The sequence below is a fragment of the Saccopteryx leptura genome, chromosome 2 (assembly GCF_036850995.1).
Source record: "Saccopteryx leptura isolate mSacLep1 chromosome 2, mSacLep1_pri_phased_curated, whole genome shotgun sequence".
NCBI classification, from domain to species: domain Eukaryota; kingdom Metazoa; phylum Chordata; class Mammalia; order Chiroptera; family Emballonuridae; genus Saccopteryx; species Saccopteryx leptura.
The window spans coordinates 271,769,208-271,787,179 of record NC_089504.1 but is presented as its reverse complement, the minus strand read 5'-3'; the positions used below and the strand labels follow the sequence as shown (position 1 = coordinate 271,787,179).

Sequence of the window (17,972 nt, the reverse complement as noted above, 5' to 3'; positions counted from 1 at the left end):
GCCCATGCTCAAGCTGGCGACCTCGGGGTTTGAACCTGAGTCCTCTGCATCCCAGTCCGACGCTCTATCCACTGTGCCACCGCCTGGTCAGGCTCTTATTTTTATGATTAAAGGACACACAACCCAATAAAACTTACGTGTACACTCCCATTGGACAACCCACACATGTCACACACACACACAAAGTGAACACAGCTTGGACCAACATTAAAAGTTTGGCAGTTAAATGAACTTTTTAATGTCTTAACATAAAATATGTAAGATGGTTAACATGTATACTTTGATTGAAGTGATTCTCAACATTTACCAGTTATGCGAAGGAGCTCAGCCCAGCATCTTGACAGTGTTGGATGAGAAGTTTTTCATCATCCTATGATACTCTGTCTAGATTTGAGTGAAAATAATTCAAATCAGATCCTTAAAAAAAATTTTCCCCAATGAGCTTGATGAGGGACTATATGGATTTTCCCCTGTTGACTTTTCATCTCCTGGCATTTAATTTCCATTAATATTAAGGTCCACTTGCACTTTCTGAGTTTGTATGGAAAACTGGGGACAGACGCTTCCCACCCATCCTCCCACAACCCACTTCAGCCTAGAATGTGTGGGGAGGCTACCAGGCCTTCTGGGCTCACTGTGGGTGATCCACACAAGTGGGTGGCTCATCATCAAGATTTAACCCAGGGGTCGAGAAACTATGGCTCGTGAGCCAGATATGGCTCTTTTGATGGCTGCATCTGGCTCGCAGACAAATCTTTAATAAAAAATAATAATGTTAAAAATATAAAACATTCTCATGTATTACAATCTATTCATTTCCTACCACTCATGTTCATGGTTGCAGGTGGTTGGAGCCAATCACAGCTGTCCTCTGGGACAACACCAAATTTTTATTGGATAATGCGTAAAGTACACGGGTCATTGTATGGCTCTCACGGAATTACATTTTAAAATATGTGGCATTCATGGCTCTCTCAGCAAAAAAGTTTCCCGACCACTTATCTACCCTGTAGGGAGGCTCTTCTAAAACATTTCAGGTACCCTGAGCTCAGTTCAGGATTTGAGCACTACAGTCCCTGAGGAAAGCCAAAGAGCAGGCATGACCAGGTTCAGAAGGGAGTCTGGGATCAGAGACCCGGACTCTTCAAAGCGGCTAGTTGGAAGGCCTTGAAGCTTAGCTTCTGGAAGGAGCTGCTGTGCACTGGTCTCCTCTCAAGTGATGACACCATGGGATGGGTGACAGCAATCTACCTCCGCCCAGGCTACCTTTCTTGAAGGGCAACTTAGACCCCCATGCCAATGCCATGGTAAGATATAGGTCAGACCACAGGCAGGTGCAGATGTAGTCCTTGGACCTGTCCTATCATAGCCCAGGACTCCAGGACTCAGGGACAGACTGCATACAGGAACAATCTCACCACCCCTTGGGATTTGGACACAGTCTAAGGTGAAGCTTCAGTTTCTTCATTCACGAATCAGGAGAGTGGACCTAGCAACCTCTGTGGCCCCTTGCAGCTCTGCTCACCCCAGAGGCTGTGACCCACTTGCAGTAGTGAGAACAGCCAGTCACCAACAGAGAATGAACACCACCCAACAGGTCCCTCATCATTACCCAGGGAGAAGGGGATGGATGGGACAACCCTGAAAGTGGGGTGAGGACTCAGGTTTTGGCAAAAAGGCAGGGCAACTCTTCCCCTTCTAGACAGAAGGAGAAGACAGATGGGGCTGTGGTGTGTCTGCCAAGACTGAATCAGCGAGGCTGGGGGCGCTGCTCCAGTGACTGGCGCGGGGGAGGGAGGGCCCTGCTGCAGCCCCAAGCCCTGCCTCTGGGCCCTGCGGCGGTGGGAGGCGGTGGGGTTCCTTCCATCTCACAGGAGTGTCTTGGGATGGGGCTGCGTCTGGCCTCCTGGTCTGGGACAGGGGGAGGTTCTAGGACCTGGGATGGTCACAGGCCTTTCATGTCCTCCCACCGGTGGCTCCGTCCCCGGCAGGGGCAGGCGGGTCAGTCCTGTTTGGATGCCCGGAACTCGGGCATGCTCCAGGTTCGGGGCGGCGACCGCATGTCCCGCTCCACGTCCTCCGAGACGGTCCGGATGTCGCTGGCGAAGGGCGAGATGCGTGCGCGGGTCTTGAAGGTGGCCAGCGCCAGGCCGCCGCGGGGCCGCAGGCTCCACTGCCGAGTCAGCTTGTGGGCCGCCTCCTCCTGCTTCATCCTCTCCAGGACTTCCTGCAGCACCGAGCGGAAGAGCCGGGACACGTCCTGCACCTCGGGCTCCTGCTCCGCCATCAGCTGCCGGAACCTGCACGGGTGGGTGGGGTGGTCACCTGCTCGTGGCACGTGGCCCCACGTACTGCCATGTGCACCCCCAGAGGTCAAGTCCCAAGTCCTCCACTTCCCCTCTTCTCCTGAAATAAATCAGGAGTCACTCCACCTCCTTATTGCTCCAGCCCATCCTGAGTTCAAGTCCCAGCTCTGCCACTTCTGGCTTCCGTGAACCTCAGCTTCGTCAACTGGCCTCATAGCCACCTTTTTGAGAGGTTTAATGAGCTAATATATGACAAAATGTTGGCACTTACCACAGGTTATCTCTGTCAGTGTAGTAAGGGGAGCCCACTGCCATCACCGATGGGTGTGAGCTTTCATGCTAATCCCCCTCTCCCTCACACTGTCCCCACTGGCCCGAGTGGTCCTTGGTCTGAAATGCATATCTGACTAGGTCACTGCCCCGAGGTACTCCTTCCACAGTTCCATGGCTGTTTAGCCATGCACACTGGGTCCCCTGCTGTGCCCCCAGTTTGTGGGCCAGCCAGGAAGAATCCCATGTGTCCTCCTTCACCCCAACCCCCACCCCGGCCGCGGCTCCAGGTCCTCCTGGTTCCCTGTGGTTTCCCAAGCTGGGTTCTCTGCTTAAAATGCCTTAGCCAGAGCTCAAAAATGAATAATAGTCACCAAGCCAGTTTACTACGTAGGTTCCTCCACCAAACTGAGAGTCAGGATTGCTCAAACTTTTCAGCAGCAACAGGAGGCAATGTAACAAGATAATCATTACCATATGTATGTCCCCCGCCTTCCCGTCATTTATGAGGTGTGCTTTGCCAGATTGGATTTTTTAACCAGCACTAGCCCCCCATGACTCACCCTGTCCCTGTCCCCCTGTTCCCAGGGTGCTTCTGGAACTAGGTACTTTTTGGGGTGGGAGAGCTTCCATGAGAAAAGTGGAAGACGGTAAGATTCTCAGCCCAGAGGAAGAAGCGGGAGAGAGTTAACAAGATGACAAAATCCAAAGGAGTGAGGAGAGAACTGGAGCAGAAGTTTTTAAGGGGCATTTCAATGAAAGAGATGTACAACAGATACATACATTGGTTAAAGATGGGTGAGAGAAGATTTTGGGAGGCTAAGGGGGATCTTAAGATGTTTTATTGTGATCTATATATCTTAACTAGTGTTGTTTCTTTTGAAATTATTTTTAGTTGTTGGATTATGCTTGTTTGACTTCAACATGAATCTCTCTGATACTGGGCTATGTAGGTCACAGGTTTATTCAGGTTACATTTATATTCAGGCGCATTATTGTATCCAAACTCTTAATGTTCATGCCCTCAGTTCTGACCCTTCTCCCTCCCCACATACACATGTGCACGCACACACACAGCCTAGGGAAGCTAGTGTGAAATATTACAGGATAACTGTTATTTGGGAAAACTCTAAGGAGATGGAAGATGAACTAAAGGAGAAGGAACTAGCTTGCTAAAATCCAGGACAGTAACAATCAGGACGAGGAGATCAGAAAGTTCAAAAGGCCTGGGGTTCTCTCTTGTCAAAACTCAGGAGCCTGGATGCAGGAGCCGCCCCTGCCTCCCTCTGAGGCCCGGGCATGGCCTGATGTTCTGAGGCCTCTTTCAGACTCCTCCTCCTGCCTCGCTCCTTCTACAGACGACCGAGTCATCCAGGCCCCTGGCTCCGATCCTGGTAACCTCAGGCCCTGCCGCTGCAGCCACCCTCTCTGGAGCCTGCAGCCCACCAGCTGGGCCCCGTGCCAGGACCGTGGGTTACCTGAGGATAGCAGGGCCACAGTAGGACGGGTGGATCTTGGTGCAGACATCCTCTAGCTGCAGCCGCTCACCAGGGCTGAGGTCATAGGTGGCCCGGGGCGTGCTGGCCAGCCAGCTGTAGTCCACTCCAGTGCAGATCTTCCTGACCTCGTGGCTGCGCTCCCACTGTTGCCTCTCGGCCTCGCGCATCTGCCCTGACAGCTCCATCATGAGTGTCTCCAGCACCATCTCAGCTGGGCTCCGGGACGACAGCCGGGGCAGGGCCTCGTTCCACCGGAACCACGGGATGAGGGACATGACCCCCAGGCCCTGCTGAGACAGGGCAGAGTGTGTATGTCTTCCTGGGGCCTCTCTGTCAGTTAGGGTGGGGAGAACAAGGAGGAGGAAGGAGAGCTGGGACCTGAATAAAAAGACTCACTCCTTCCTCACAGCTGAGCAGCCTCCAGTAAGTTGCTTAACCTCTCTGAGCTATGATTTCTAATTCTGTAAGAGAAGATAGAGATGTTGTGAGAAACAGTAATGCATAAACTTGGGATGCTCTAAACCAGGGGTCCCCAAACTACGGCCCGTGGGCCACATGCGGCCCCCTGAGTCCATTTATCCGGCCCCCACCGCACTTCCGGAAGGGGCACCTCTTTCATTGGTGGTCAGTGAGAGGAGCATAGTTCCCATTGAAATACTGGTCAGTTTGTTGATTTAAATTTACTTGTTCTTTATTTTAAATATTGTATTTGCTCCCATTTTGTTTTTTTTACTTTAAAATATGATATGTGCAGTGTGCATAAGGATTTGTTCATAGTTTTTTTATAGTCCGGCCCTCCAACGGTCTGAGGGACAGTGAACTGGCCCCCTGTGTAAAAAGTTTGGGGACCCCTGCTCTAAACACAACATAAAAGAACAATACGCTACGCTCATGGTTGTACCAGTCTCCCAACCATCCAGATGACTGAGCCCAGAGAAACTGCCTATAGTCCTGCTAACTCCAAAGAAGGAAACCTGCCTATGGCTGAGCACAATCTTATTCCTATGACTGAAAGGGGAAAATGCAGACACACAGTACAGATGCTTAGATCCTATGTCAACCTGTCAGGACAATACCCTAAGTTTCTAAGTGTCCCAGCCTGCTGCTGAAGGAAGCTTAGAATGGGGTCAACATTGCCCTGTAAAAACACAACTTACCCACCATTTACCATTCATTGATTCAGAAGCATTAATCAAGCACTGTGTACACATCTGTGGAGGAGCACAGTGGGAAAGCATGTCGGGGCCCTGCTCTCTCATGATACAGGGCGTGATGAGTAAAAACCATAACCTCAGTGGAAAGAAGGAAACGTGACTGGTGAAGCAGAGGGTCGGCACTGATGGAGGAAGGGAAGGAGGGACTCTAGATGAAGAAAGGGACCACAGAAGGCTTTGTGGGTGAGAGCAGCATGAAGGGTGAGTGTGGGCTTCAGACACATGAGCTGATGGAGAAGGTGTCCCACATGGAGGACCCAGACCTGGTGTGCAAGGAGTGGCAGATGTGAGAACGGGGACCTAACTCATCATCATATTCCCACAGAGCCCTGCTCAGTACAGGCTTGGTGACTGACCGACTAGATGGATGAATGGATGAATGGATGAACGAGCTGCCATGCCCCGTTGCTCATCAGGGTTTGGGCCTCCAACAATGGTGCAGGTAAGTGCCATTCCTGGACTAAAACCTGAAGTGGATCTTTGAGATGCCCCACCTCTCTTTCAATGCCCTCTCCGCTCCAGGGAGCTCCCCCTCCATGAACCATTGGTCTTCTTTTTGCCTAGACCTTCCTGAGCAGAGTAAAGAGACTCAGTGAACTCAGTTTCAACAACACGGCTGTGAGGTCCGTGTCACCTCCTGAGGACAAGCACACTTTTAGGCAGCCCTCCCCCCACCCTGCACCCACAATGTTTAGTCCAGAGAAATGAATTGTTGAGGCTGGAGAACCAAACACAAATGGGAAAATTATTATGGGGTAGAAATAGCCTTCCAAAGTGGTTCAAATCACACACAGTGGTTCTACCTACACACAGACTCTTGAATAATCAATTCTCTTAGCAATCATCAAAATTAGGGAATCAAAAACTTTTTTCCTCCACTCAGTCTGAGCCTGTCACCAACAGGGGCCTCAGATTTCATTCAGAGTCCTTCCTGGGAGATTGGGAAGGACTGCTCTTGGTGTTGGGGGCAGCTAGGTCCTATTCTTCTCAATCTTTAATTGCTTCATGTGTCAGAATCCTGAGCCTGGCCAGTGGCACAGTGAAGCGGGTGGTGAGGGGGTGTGCTGTGTCCCCTCCCCACCAGAACCTTTGCCTGAGACCGAGGGATTCGATCACTTCGGGCAAAGGGAGACCTTGTAACTGAACATACTACCTTCCCTGCAGTGTTTGTGTTTTTAAAAGTATATGGGTCAGGTTGAGGCCTAACCTCAGAAGGTATCATTTCAGACATTCATTCAACCCTACTGAATGGTACTCCAAACATGTATGGGTCAATAGTTCCCACAGGGTTAGTGACTGCGCTGGCCCATTTCCCAGCTCCATGCCTCCATCAGTGTCCCTCCCATTGCCTAGACCAGTGGTAGCCAACCTGGTCCCTACCGCCCACTAGTGGGCGTTCCAGCTTTCATGGTGGGCGGTAGCAGAGCGACCAGAGTATAAATAAAAAGATAGATTTTACTATAGTATGTTGTTTTATAAAGATTTATTCTGCCAAACTTAGCGAAAATCCGACATAAAGTACTTGTTAAGTAATTATTATTATATGCTTTAACTTGCTGTAACTCTGCTTTATAAATTTTATAAAGTAAAGTTACTTCCCTACTTTATAAATCACCATTACTGTGGAACCGGTGGGCGGTTAGAAAATGTTACTACTAACAGAGATACAAAAGTGGGCGGTAGGTATAAAAAGGTTGACTACCCCTAGCCTAGACACTTAGTTCTAGGGTCAGCTCCCCTCTGATGCCTTTTCTGACCCTCCTCACAGGCAGTGTGACAGCTCTCTACCTTGTACCCTGACCGCACTCTGCACAGACATTTTTCATAGTACCAGGAACATTTTATGGAGCATGGCTATCTTCCTTCCTTGACACTGTGTGTCACATGTGGGCAAAGACCATGCTTTATTCACCTTTGCATCCCTGGTGTTTGGTACACAGGGCAGTAGGTGCTTAATACATGTCAAACAAATAAGTGAGTGAATGAATGCATAAACAAAGAATGAATAAGTGAACAAAGGAATGAATAAATGATGTTTAAGTCATTACAGATGCATTAAGGAGCAAGCCCCACAGATATGACCTATCTCAAAGAAGAGGGCATTAGTCAGAGGTCACAAGAAGGACAATCTCTCCCTATCACTCGGAGGTCCCTCCAAGGTCCCGGGAAAACCTGACAACAGCCAGGGCACCCCCTTTGTGCACCTGTTACAGAATTGAGTTTCTATTGTTCTATCCTTAGGGTGGACTTCAGGATTGTAACATTTCTGCAAGTATTGACTGAGGATGAGATATTGGTCTGAAGAGCGGTGGGGCCAGAGGACTCATGGGATTCCCCTGCCGGAATGGTTCCTACTGCTCCTCCCCACTGAGCCTCACCCTGAGCAGCCTCTAAACCTGGCCTTGACCTTGTTCCCAGGAATGCTTCTTTGGTTGGCTTCTCTCAACCCCAATGTGCCCTCCAAGACCACCAGGACACACTGCCACTGGCATCTGCATGCTGGGCACCCAACCCTTGAGCTTCACTAGCCTGGAAGATGACCGAGTGAGGAAGAGACTGGTGAGGCTCAAAGCAGAAAGATGCAGTGCTCTTGAATGATCTGTTATAACCTGCCATGTACCAGTGGACAGGAGCTCCCTCAGCTACCTGCCACCTCACCGACTGGTTAGCATAAGTCCCAAACTCTGAGGCTTCTCAGTGCAACTCCACTGACCACTCTTTCCTGGGAAAGTGCTGTCTCCATGGTTCCCATTAGACCATACTCCTTGGTCTACCTCCTCTCGTGGTCCACCTCCTGCCCTGATCCGCCTCCTGCCTTGGTTTACCTCTTGGAGACTCCCTCTCAGCACCCTTGTGGGCACCCGTCCCCTAGCCTTCTGTGGTCTGTGGCTGTTCCCTGGGCCTTTGTCCATGGCTGTCTCCTCATTTCAATCATTCTCATCCTTTCACACATTTCCAATTACAACCTCAATGTTCTCCTAAGCTCCAGATCAGGTTGTCCAGATGCCTTCTGGCTTCTCCCTTGCAAGTTCTACTCCTTTGCAAGTTCTGAGCTCTCTACCTCTCTCCCCATTGCTGCGGTTTCTCCCGGGTCCCCAGCTTGGTTGTGGGTATAACCTAGTTGTGCAAACTGATGCCCTATCCTTGGCTTGTCCCTTTGCCTCATTGTCAAATTCTATATCCAATTCCAGTTGATGTTCCCTAATTTAAATATTATGAGTCTCCCAAATCTGTTCACTGTCTCTCCTTCCATTAGTTTAAGTCTTGACTATCTGCCAGAAATAGTATATAGCTGCTGCCTCCTAGCTGGCAACTCAGGACTAATCCTCTGATCCAATCTTCATTTCTTTATTATGGTAAAAAAATAAAATAAAATAAAAATAATATAAAATCTACTATCTTAAGCATTTTAAGTGTACAGAGCAATAGTGTTAACTATATGCATGCTGTTGTGCAACAGATCTTAAAGCTTTTCATTGCAAAACTGAAACCCATTGAACAATAACTTCCACTCTATTTTTGTAAGTGTGATCTTTCTAAAGCAAAAATTTGACCATGCCACTGTTTTGTTTTCATTAGATTTCAGAGCACAATGCACGGGTCTGTGAACTGTATAAGGACCTATGGGGAAAAGGTTCATTGGTTTCAAAACAGAAATAGATGCCCTGGCTGGATAGCACAGTTGGTTATAGCATCGTCTTGATATGCAAAGGTTGCAGGTTCAATCCCTGGTCAGGTATGTACATGTATAGGTTGATGTTTTTGTCTCCTCTTTCTCTCGTTCTTTCTCTCTAAAATTAATGAATAAATTAAAAAAATAGAAATAGTAATTTACAAAAATAAAATTAGTAATAATTCCAAATCAAAGTTGTAAATCTCCTTTCTCATTTTTTTTTTCTTTTTTGTATTTTTCTGAAGCTGGAAACGGGGAGGCAGTCAGACAGACTCCTGCATGCGCCTGACTGGGATCCACCCGGCGCGCCCGACTGGGATCCACCCAGCACGCCCACCAGGGGGTGATGCTCTGCCCATCTGGGACGTCACTCTGTTATGACCAGAGCCAGTCTAGCGCCTGAGGCAGAGGCCATGGAGCCATCCCCAGCGCCCAGGCCAACTCTGCTCCAATGGAGCCTCAGCTGCAGGAGGGGAAGAGAGAGACAGAGAGGAAGGAGAGGGGGAGGGGTGGAGAAGCAGATGGGCGCCTCTTCTGTGTGCCCTGGCCGGGAATCGAACCAGGGACTTCTGCACTCCAGGCCGACGCTCTACCACTGAGCCAACCGGCCAGGGCCTCTCCTTTCTCATTTTTTATTTAAAAAGACTTGTAATGTGGATTCATTTTATGATGTTTGATACGGTATGGAGGGGGTCACCGGATGTGATTAGGATCTGTGAAGGTTTTTAAATCATCCTATATTAAAGCCCTCAGATGCTTAGATTTTCAGTGGTTCCCAATCGTCTTTGAGATTAAACTGCGTCCCTTCATGTGGATCCAAGGCCACTTATCATGTGGCCTTTCTTTAGTCTTCAGCTTCATCGCTCGCCAAATGCCCCCTCTGTCCGGGTCCTTCCCTAGTACCTTCTCCCAAACCCCCACCCCCGCCTCTATTCCCCTTCTATTTCCTTTAGGCCTTTACACATCCCTAAAACCCTTCTGATCTCCCGAATTCCTGAGTAATCCTACCCCAGCCTTTAGCACACACTCTGCCCCCTTTAGCAGACTTTCTGATGCTCCCTGACCAGATTTTGGTGCCATGTCCCTCTACTCCCAGGCCCTCTGGGCTTACCCCGTCCCGGCAGTCACAGCGAACCAGATTACCTAGTGTCCTCCTTCTCCAGACTGAGTGAGAAACAGGTCTTATGTGTCATCCTACCCAGAGCCCACCCAACAGAGGGTCTTGGCCTTCAGCAAGTGCCGTGTGTGTGTGTGTGTGTGTGTGTGTGTGGCCTAGAAGTCTACCTAGGGAGTCCCTTCACACTGCAACATTTCTTACCCTTCTTAAGATCCATTTTGAGAGACCCATATTTGGGTCAAGCATTATCTCTTTAAAAGACCTTTTTTCCTTCTTAATGTAGATTTGCATTTGAGCTGAAAGGAGGCGGCAAGGGAATGGCTTGGCAACAGAGGACCCTCCTGTGGCCGAGAGAAGTAGAGAAGAAAGGGGAGGTGGGAGTCACTGAAGACACATTTGTCTCCATGACAAATTGGTCTACAAATATCCCCATCAGGGCCACTCTGGGGAGGGCCACACCACACATTTGCAGGGCACTGAGCAGTGCTCAAATGGAAGGGCATACAACATATGTTTAAATATTTGTAAACTTCAATTAAGCTAAAAACTACAGTGTGTCCATAAAGTCATGGTGCACTTTTGACTGGTCACAGGAAAGCAACAAAAGATGATAGAAATGTGAAATCTGCACCAAATAAAAGGAAAACCCTCCCAGTTTTTGTAGGATGATATGGCAGCATGTGTGCATGCGCAGATGATGACGTAATACCGTGTATACAGCGGAGCAGCCCACAGCCATGCCAGTCGAGATGTTAGACAGTACAGAGGAAAGTTCAGTGTGTCCTGTGGCTCGCTAAATTCGAATCCATGCCAAAATGCAAGATACTGGAGCATTTATAACGAAGCGCCACCACATAGGAATAACATTACTCGGTGGGATAAACAGTTGAAGGAAACCGGCAGTTTGGTGGAGAAACCCCGTTCTGGTAGGCCAGGCCATCAGTCAGTGACGAGTCTGTAGAGGCTATACGGGATAGCTACCTAAGGAGCCCTAAAATATCTGTGCATAAGCCCACATCAAACTGCACTGAATAGGTATGAAACTGGGAGAGTTTTCCTTTTATTTGGTGCAGATTTCACATTTCTATCGTCTTTTGTTGCTTTCCTGTGACTGGTCAAAAGTGCACCATGACTTTACGGACACACTGTATTAAATAAAATATGTACTAATTCCTTCCTTGTCAGTATAATTTTATAACAACTTGGAGGGTCATGTTGAAACTAAGCGTTCTTGGCCTTCTTAGAGTTCTTTGCTGGCATGTGATAGCATGGGTTAAACCAGCACCTGGCCCTCGGCCTGCCCCTCTTCTCTTCTCATGTGAAGGGTGCTGTAGACACACAGGACACTCCAGCCTCCACGTCCAAGGCTCATCCACTATTCTAGCGGCAGCTACCTCTTCAATCCCCTCGGGCTTGTCCACATTGGTGATGCCATCTACCTTCAGGAGGCTGGGCCCATGGAGGACCCTACTCAGGCTCTGAAGTGTGCAGGCAACTCTCTAGAAAGAAGTTTCCAGATCTCGGTCCTAAGGCCTAATCAAGAGGGGAAGTGACCTCAGAACGGCACGTCTCGTTGATCTCCCAGACTCTTCATCACAAGTGGCACTCAGCCAAAAGAATGCCAGAGTGTCACCTGGGGCAGGGGCCTGCTTCTCAGGGTTTAAGGCTGTGTCCCTGACCTGAGCTGGCCTCTAGAGACAGGTGCTCAACCTGCATCAGACGACAGGGACTGGGTGGGGCGATCCCACATGATTCCTGGGTTTGGTGGCTCTTAGTTTCTCTGGCCCAGGGGGTGGGGTCTTATGTGGGCCAGGGCATGTTCTGAAGTTTCTCATCCCAACACCCCATTCTCTCTACTTCCAACCCTGGCCAGAGCTGGAGGCTTTGACAGAGACAGGGTTTCCATCCAGCTATTTCTGTCTCTGATGCCAGCTGTTCTCCCAGGAGGCTCTTCAGGAGGTCTGATTATGTTCTTAAGGACAAAGGAGGGAGGAGGAGAGAAGGAGGGAGAACAGGGCAGAGAGGCGGGGCCAGCCAGCCGGACTACAGGGGTGGCTGGTTTATCCCAGGGCCTCCCCAAGACCTGACCCACAGCTGAGACCCAGTGTGAGTTTGAATAGTGGCTGAATATCTCGGGAAGAAGATGAGGTGATAAGCACCAACTTCAAGGTACTGTGAAGATCAAATGATAATGTTTGTGTAAGTGCTAAATAAACTGATGAGGTCTGTGACCATCCCTCAGTGTAGGGATTCTTGCACTCGGGCCCACAAGCTTAATTCAGAGCTCTATGAACTCAGAGTGGGAACAAAGCCCACGTTTATTTCCACTGACTGACTGAACTGCAATAGTTCCGTCCCAGGTGGAATGTGGTCCCCAGACCAGAGCTGTATCAGTTTACATCCCCAACAGCAGTGAGTGAGAGTTCGCTTATCTTCACAGCCTCTCCAACACTTGGTGTCACCTGTCGTGTTGATAATAGCCATTCTAACAGGTGTGAGGTGGTATCTCCTTGCAGTTTTGATTTTCAGCAAAATGTTACTAAATGCATAAAATTAAGTTTATAAAATTACAAAAGAAACCAGCTGTACTGAAATGCAGCTATGGTCCTTTTTTATAAAAACAATTTGAAATATAGTAATATATGTGCCTGTCCATCATGTAAAATAATAAAGTCTGGTGGCAGATCGAATCTAACAAATACCTAGTAGTGATGAGCTTACGTGATGTTTGAAGAATAACAGCATTGTGAGAGTATCTGTGACCTCTGCCAGAGATAGTCATAGGGGTGATGACAGCCACTATGGAAAGCAATATGGAGGCTCCTTAAAAAATTAAGAATAGACTTACCATATGACTCATTAATCTCTCTTCTGTGTATCAACCTAAAAACTAAAAAACACTTATTTGCAAAGATATATACACCCCTATGTTCACTGCAGCACTACTCATGGTGGCCAAGACATGGAAACAACCTTAATGTCTGACGATAGAGGATTGGATAACAAAGATGTGGTACGTATATACTATGAAATATTCCTCAGCCATAAGAAAATATGAAATATTTCCATTTGCAACAACATGGATAGACCTTGGGAATATTATGCTAAGTGAAATAAATCAGGCAGACAAAGCTAAGAACCACATGATTTCACTCATATGTGGAATATAAAACTGAAACTCCTCGACACAGACAACAGTGTGGTGGTTACCAGACAAAAGGGGGTGGGGGTGATAAAGGGTAAAGGGGGCCATATACAGGGTGACAGAAGATGATATGACTTTGGGTGGTGGGCACACAATACAATATACAGATCATTTATCATAGAAATTTATACTTGAAGTATATGTAATTTTATTAACCAATGTCATCTCAATAAATTTAATTAAAAAAAAAGAAACATTTTGCTGAGAATGTGTCCACAGGCTTCCAAAGGAATCTATGGCACAAAAAGTAAGGGACCTCCTAGCTTGGTGAAGCGTGCTCCCAAACCTGTGCCTGGCCTTGGCCCAACCCTGACTTCTGGGAGAGCTGAGCACCCCCTGCTCCCCGTGAAGGGAGGCTCACGGGTAAAGCCTCAGTTGACCCAGCACCAGGAAGAAAGCCCTCACTGGTTTAGTCTCTGCCCTTTGGTGGCACCCAGCAAACCCTTTCTCTTTCCTTCTCTGCTCTTCCCCCTCCTCCTCCTTCCCCCTCCTTTGCTCTTCCCCCTCCTCCTCCTTCTCCCTCTTTCTCCTTCCCCCTCCTCCTCCTTCCCCCCCTTCTCCTTCCCTCTCCTCCTCCTTCCCCCTCCTCTGCTCTTCCCCTCCTCCTCCTTCCCCTTCCTCTGCTCTTCCCCCTCCTCCTCCTTCCCCCTCCTTTGCTCTTCCCCCTCCTCCTCCTTCCCCCTCTTTCTCCTTCCCCCTCTTCCTCCTTCCCCCTCCTTCTCCTTCCCCCTCCTCCTCCTTCCCCCTCCTTCTCCTTCCCCCTTCTCCTCCTTCCCCCTCATCTGCTCTTTCCTCTCCTCCTCCTTCCCCCTCCTTCTCCTTCCCTCTCCTCCTCCTTCCCCCTCCTCCTCCTTCCCCCTTCTCCTCCTTCCCCCTCATCTGCTCTTTCCTCTCCTCCTCCTTCCCCCTCCTCCTCCTTCCCCCTCCCCCTTCCTCTCCCCTCCTTACACCTTCCGCCCTCACACTCTCCAAGCCTCCCTTCAGCCTATTTTTGAACATCCCCTGAGGATAATGTCTTTTCTGTGGCTCCCCAAGAGAAGCTACCACCAGCTGTGGCTCATTAGATACTTAGATACACTAGAAAAACCACCTCTGTGACTCAAGGCCAAGAAGAGCCTGGTTCTAGGCAGTGAGCAGTGGGAAGGGGACCAGGGACAGCTCAGTGATGGGAACAACATGGGTTGTCCCCCCAGAGTTGGAAGCCAGCCTCTGAGTCCCTCGCAGGAGGAGTACTCCCCTGAGTACCGAGGCTACCAGCCCCAGCCAGCTAAAGACAATACAGGCCCTGCCAGGAAGCTGTTTTCTTGGTAAAAAGGGAGCCCCATCTGGGCTCCACCTATGAGTCTGGGCTCTAACAGCTGAGCTGGGCGGCTTCTAGCGGGGTGCAGGGCTGTCCTGTATGGTCCCCAGGACCATGAATACCCAGGCTGTCCCAAGGAGCCTGCTGCTTCACTGAGCAGACAGGGTGGCTCTGCTGCAGCGGGCCCAGGGTCTAGACAGAGGCCTTGAGCAGGTGCCGAGAGTAGGTGACCCCCTCTCTGAGTGACCGTCCTCCCAGCCCTGTTTTCGCCAAGGTCCAAAGCCAACTTCACAGATCGCATATTGACCTTTTTTTTCTTTGGCATCATGAAAAAATAATAGAAAACAATCACCAAAAAGAGTGTGACTCAGTCTGACCTGTGGGCCTCAACCCACCTGACAAACCCCTGCTTATCGTTTACCCGCTTCAAACGTCAGCAGCTCCCTCAGCCCGCCCCTCACTGCCCCTATCTCCATGGCCCCGCCCCTCACTGCCCCTATCTCCATGGCCCCGCCCCTCACTGCCCCTATCTCCATGGCCCCGCCCCTCACTGCCCCTATCTCCATGGCCCCGCCCCTCACTGCCCCTATCTCCATGGCCCCGCCCCTCACTGCCCCTATCTCCATGGCCTCCGGGACAGTCATGTTGCTCACTTTTGTGATTGTTTTCCTCTCTCCCCACCCAGCTGTGTGCTTTGTGAGGGCACCAGCTGAATTTGCTGAATCTGCTGACCTGCGGTAGGTACCTGATAGGTGGTTCCTGAACAAATGAATGAATGAATGGCATTCTTCCTCCTTCTGAGGCACAGGTGCAGCCAGGAGGGGGCAGGTGCTCAGATCCTGCAGACCACAGTTGGGGGGAGCTGATCCCCAAGACACTCTATCCTGACCCCATAGTCACAGCTCAGACTTCCCTTCCCAACTCGATCCTCTCCGTGGGGCCCAGCCGGCACCACTCTGCCGGGCCCGCTCTCCTGGGAGTGTTACTGGGACTCACAGACAGCCCTGTGGCTCGAGGACGGAGACCCACACATCATCCATTTGACCTGGTCCCAAGACTCTGCACCATGTGTTTTGCAGGTGCTCAAGTCACAGCTCTCAGATTGCTGAGAGAATCTGTGATGTGAGCTTCCCCTCTCTTCCTCTGCCTGCATCCTCCCCACAGAAGCAGAAGAGAAAGTGCCGGGGCTGGGTCCTCCCAGACAGACGGCTGGTTTCAGAGCAGACGAGAGCGCTGGCCTCCCACAGGTCCATAAAGTGGGAGCGGGCTGCAGTCAGAGGACACTGCAGCCACCCACTCTCATGGGCTGAGGGCTGACCGGGCCTCCCTGTGGCCATCTGGCCCTGGACTCAGACTGCTCAGTAGGCTGTCCCCAGCCGGCCACAGCTCCGAAGCCACCCCTCCCAGCTCCAGGCTTGCCGGGCCTCTGCTCTAACTTCTAAAAGCACGACTGCTCTCAGGGCATCGAAGCCACCGTCTCCTGGGGAGGTGACCGTCTTACCTGGCTTTCTGAGGTCAGCCTCTACCGAGTGGAAAGGCCCAGCAGGGGTCCTGCTTTCTGCCTCCCAGTCTGGGAGGACAGAGTGTCTGGATCTTCCAGGGAAGAGCAGAAAGTTCAGCAGCCAAGAGAGGGCAGGGCAGAGAGACGGCTACGTCCTAAGGGTCCCTTCTGAGGCTGGCTGCGGCGTCTTGCTTTCTGTCTCGCAGAAGCTGTGCTGGGAGAAGACGCCACAGACCTGAGGAGCCGCCCAGCAGGTGTCTGTGGACCGCGGTGCAGCGTGAGGTGTCCCAGGCGGTGGCCACAGCGCCTCCAGGGAACGATGAACCGGGCGGGCGGTTCCTGATCTGCGTTGCCCTGGAGACCCGCCTAAGCCTCTTTTACCTCGAGCGGAGCCGGAGCCGTATTATCTGTGGAAGGAGCTGCCGGCCTGACGCAGACACCCGAGAAGACCCAAGTGCTGAGAGGGGCCTGGGTCCAGATGGCATTCTTGGCCCCTCCCCCCCCCAGCTGGCTTAGGCTCAGGGCGGCACAAGCTGGGGAGCAAGACCACGCGCACTGCACCCGCTGCAGAGCCCTCGGGGACCTGCTGTGGGCGGATGTTTCCAGCAACTTGGTGGAGATCACCTCTTCCCACCTCTCCCTCCACCAGGAAAGAGCAGGGAGATTCTGGGTACCCAGGGCAACGGCCTTAAAAGATGTGTCTTCACCCTTGCCTCACACATCCTGAGCTGTCCTGTTTGCTAATCAAAATTTTCTGCTTTCCTCAAGACAAGCTTGAGTGCAGAAAGTTCCTTGGACTCTCTGGAGGTGGGGTGAGCCCGAGGGAGCAATCCAGGCAGAAGAGGAACCTCGGACTGGGGATGTTAACTGAGGTATTCGAGGTGACACGTGGAACGGGCAGGAGCCTTCTGTTGCCGTCTACCATCCCACACTCACGTCTGGGCCTCCTGCTTGTCTTTGTGCTCTGGACACTGTGTCACTCGCAGACTATTCTGACTATGGCCACACGTGAGCCAGCCTGCACCTAACAGACTTTGGTGGCACTGAGACAGATGCCTGCTGCCTCATGAGAGACACCAGAGGATGTACTGGCCACTAAGTTGCATTATAATAAACCTCAGGAGATGCTGTACCATGTACCAGGTGATGGAGCGACTTCTGGGCACATCTAGTCTTAATTGTGTTGAAAATAAAGCAAAAGCATAGCCCAGAAGAAATTAAACTGTGTCTGATGAGCTCACTCAGCTTACCCACCTGCCTGCCCGTCTGTTTTGATTTCCCCCCGGGTGACATGCCACTTTACACTTGCTCTGAGGCTGGTCCCATTAGGCTCTCTGGTCTCCCTCATCTTCTCAAGCAGGGGTCTTGAACCCGGAGCCAGGTCAGACACTTCTCTTGACCAGGTCACAGCACAACAGTCCCAAGGACTGGGAGGGTTACTGGAGGATGGGAGACTACCACATTTTGAGCAGCTGAAGCTGACCTCCTCAGACCCGTGGTCCCCAAGTGGCTTCCACCCCAAGGCCAGCTAAGGTTGGAGCAGCTAAATCCCCTGGAGCAGGTGACTGCTGGTCCTCACCTCTGAGCATCCCACTGCCAACTGGGCACTTCCCCAGGGGCAGAAATCCCAAGGCATTTCTGTGCTGGTGGGACCAGAAGGCTCTGCCCTCCCCTTGGGAAAGTGGCTCAAAATGACATGAGAAGAGGCCAGTGACCAAGTCACACACCCCTTTATGCAGCACACACATCTAGAGCACTCTTCTGTATAGGCACAATGCTAGGAGCTGGCTGAGGCCGGGTGATGTCTCTCCCCTCCCCTCTCCACACTTCCCAGCCAAACTTCCTCCATGAGACTGGTCAGACAAGCAGGAGATGGAAATCTTGCAG

At 50.7% G+C, this 17,972-nt stretch overlaps 1 protein-coding gene across 3 annotated transcripts; it reads right to left on the bottom strand.

Annotated features, from left to right (window-relative positions):
• Nucleotides 1–207: 207 nt before the first annotated feature.
• RD3 (RD3 regulator of GUCY2D) lies at nt 208–16,297 on the bottom strand. 3 transcript variants are annotated; one of them, XM_066361811.1, is made up of 4 exons: nt 16,086–16,297; nt 4,472–4,536; nt 4,055–4,362; nt 208–2,300 (listed from the first exon to the last, which is right to left on the bottom strand). In XM_066361811.1, the coding sequence occupies exons 3-4, from the start codon at nt 4,348–4,350 to the stop codon at nt 2,003–2,005; spliced, it is 594 nt and encodes a 197-aa protein (XP_066217908.1). In that variant the 5' UTR covers nt 4,351–4,362; nt 4,472–4,536; nt 16,086–16,297; the 3' UTR covers nt 208–2,002. The 3 variants fall into 3 exon arrangements, with proteins under 3 accessions (XP_066217908.1, XP_066217909.1, XP_066217907.1); XM_066361812.1 differs by lacking the exon at nt 4,472–4,536 and having other exon boundaries at nt 4,055–4,365; XM_066361810.1 differs by lacking the exon at nt 4,472–4,536.
• Between the last annotated feature and the right edge of the window lie 1,675 nt (nt 16,298–17,972).

Excerpts from the sequence above, each read along its gene's own strand:
- RD3 (XM_066361811.1), bottom strand. The coding sequence starts at position 4,350 with ATGTCCCTCATCCCGTGGTTCCGGTGGAACGAGGCCCTGCCCCGGCTG. Across the intron at positions 2,301-4,054 it reads TGTGGCCCTGCTATCCTCAG|GTTCCGGCAGCTGATGGCGG; the intron begins GTAACCCACGGT and ends CCACCCGTGCAG.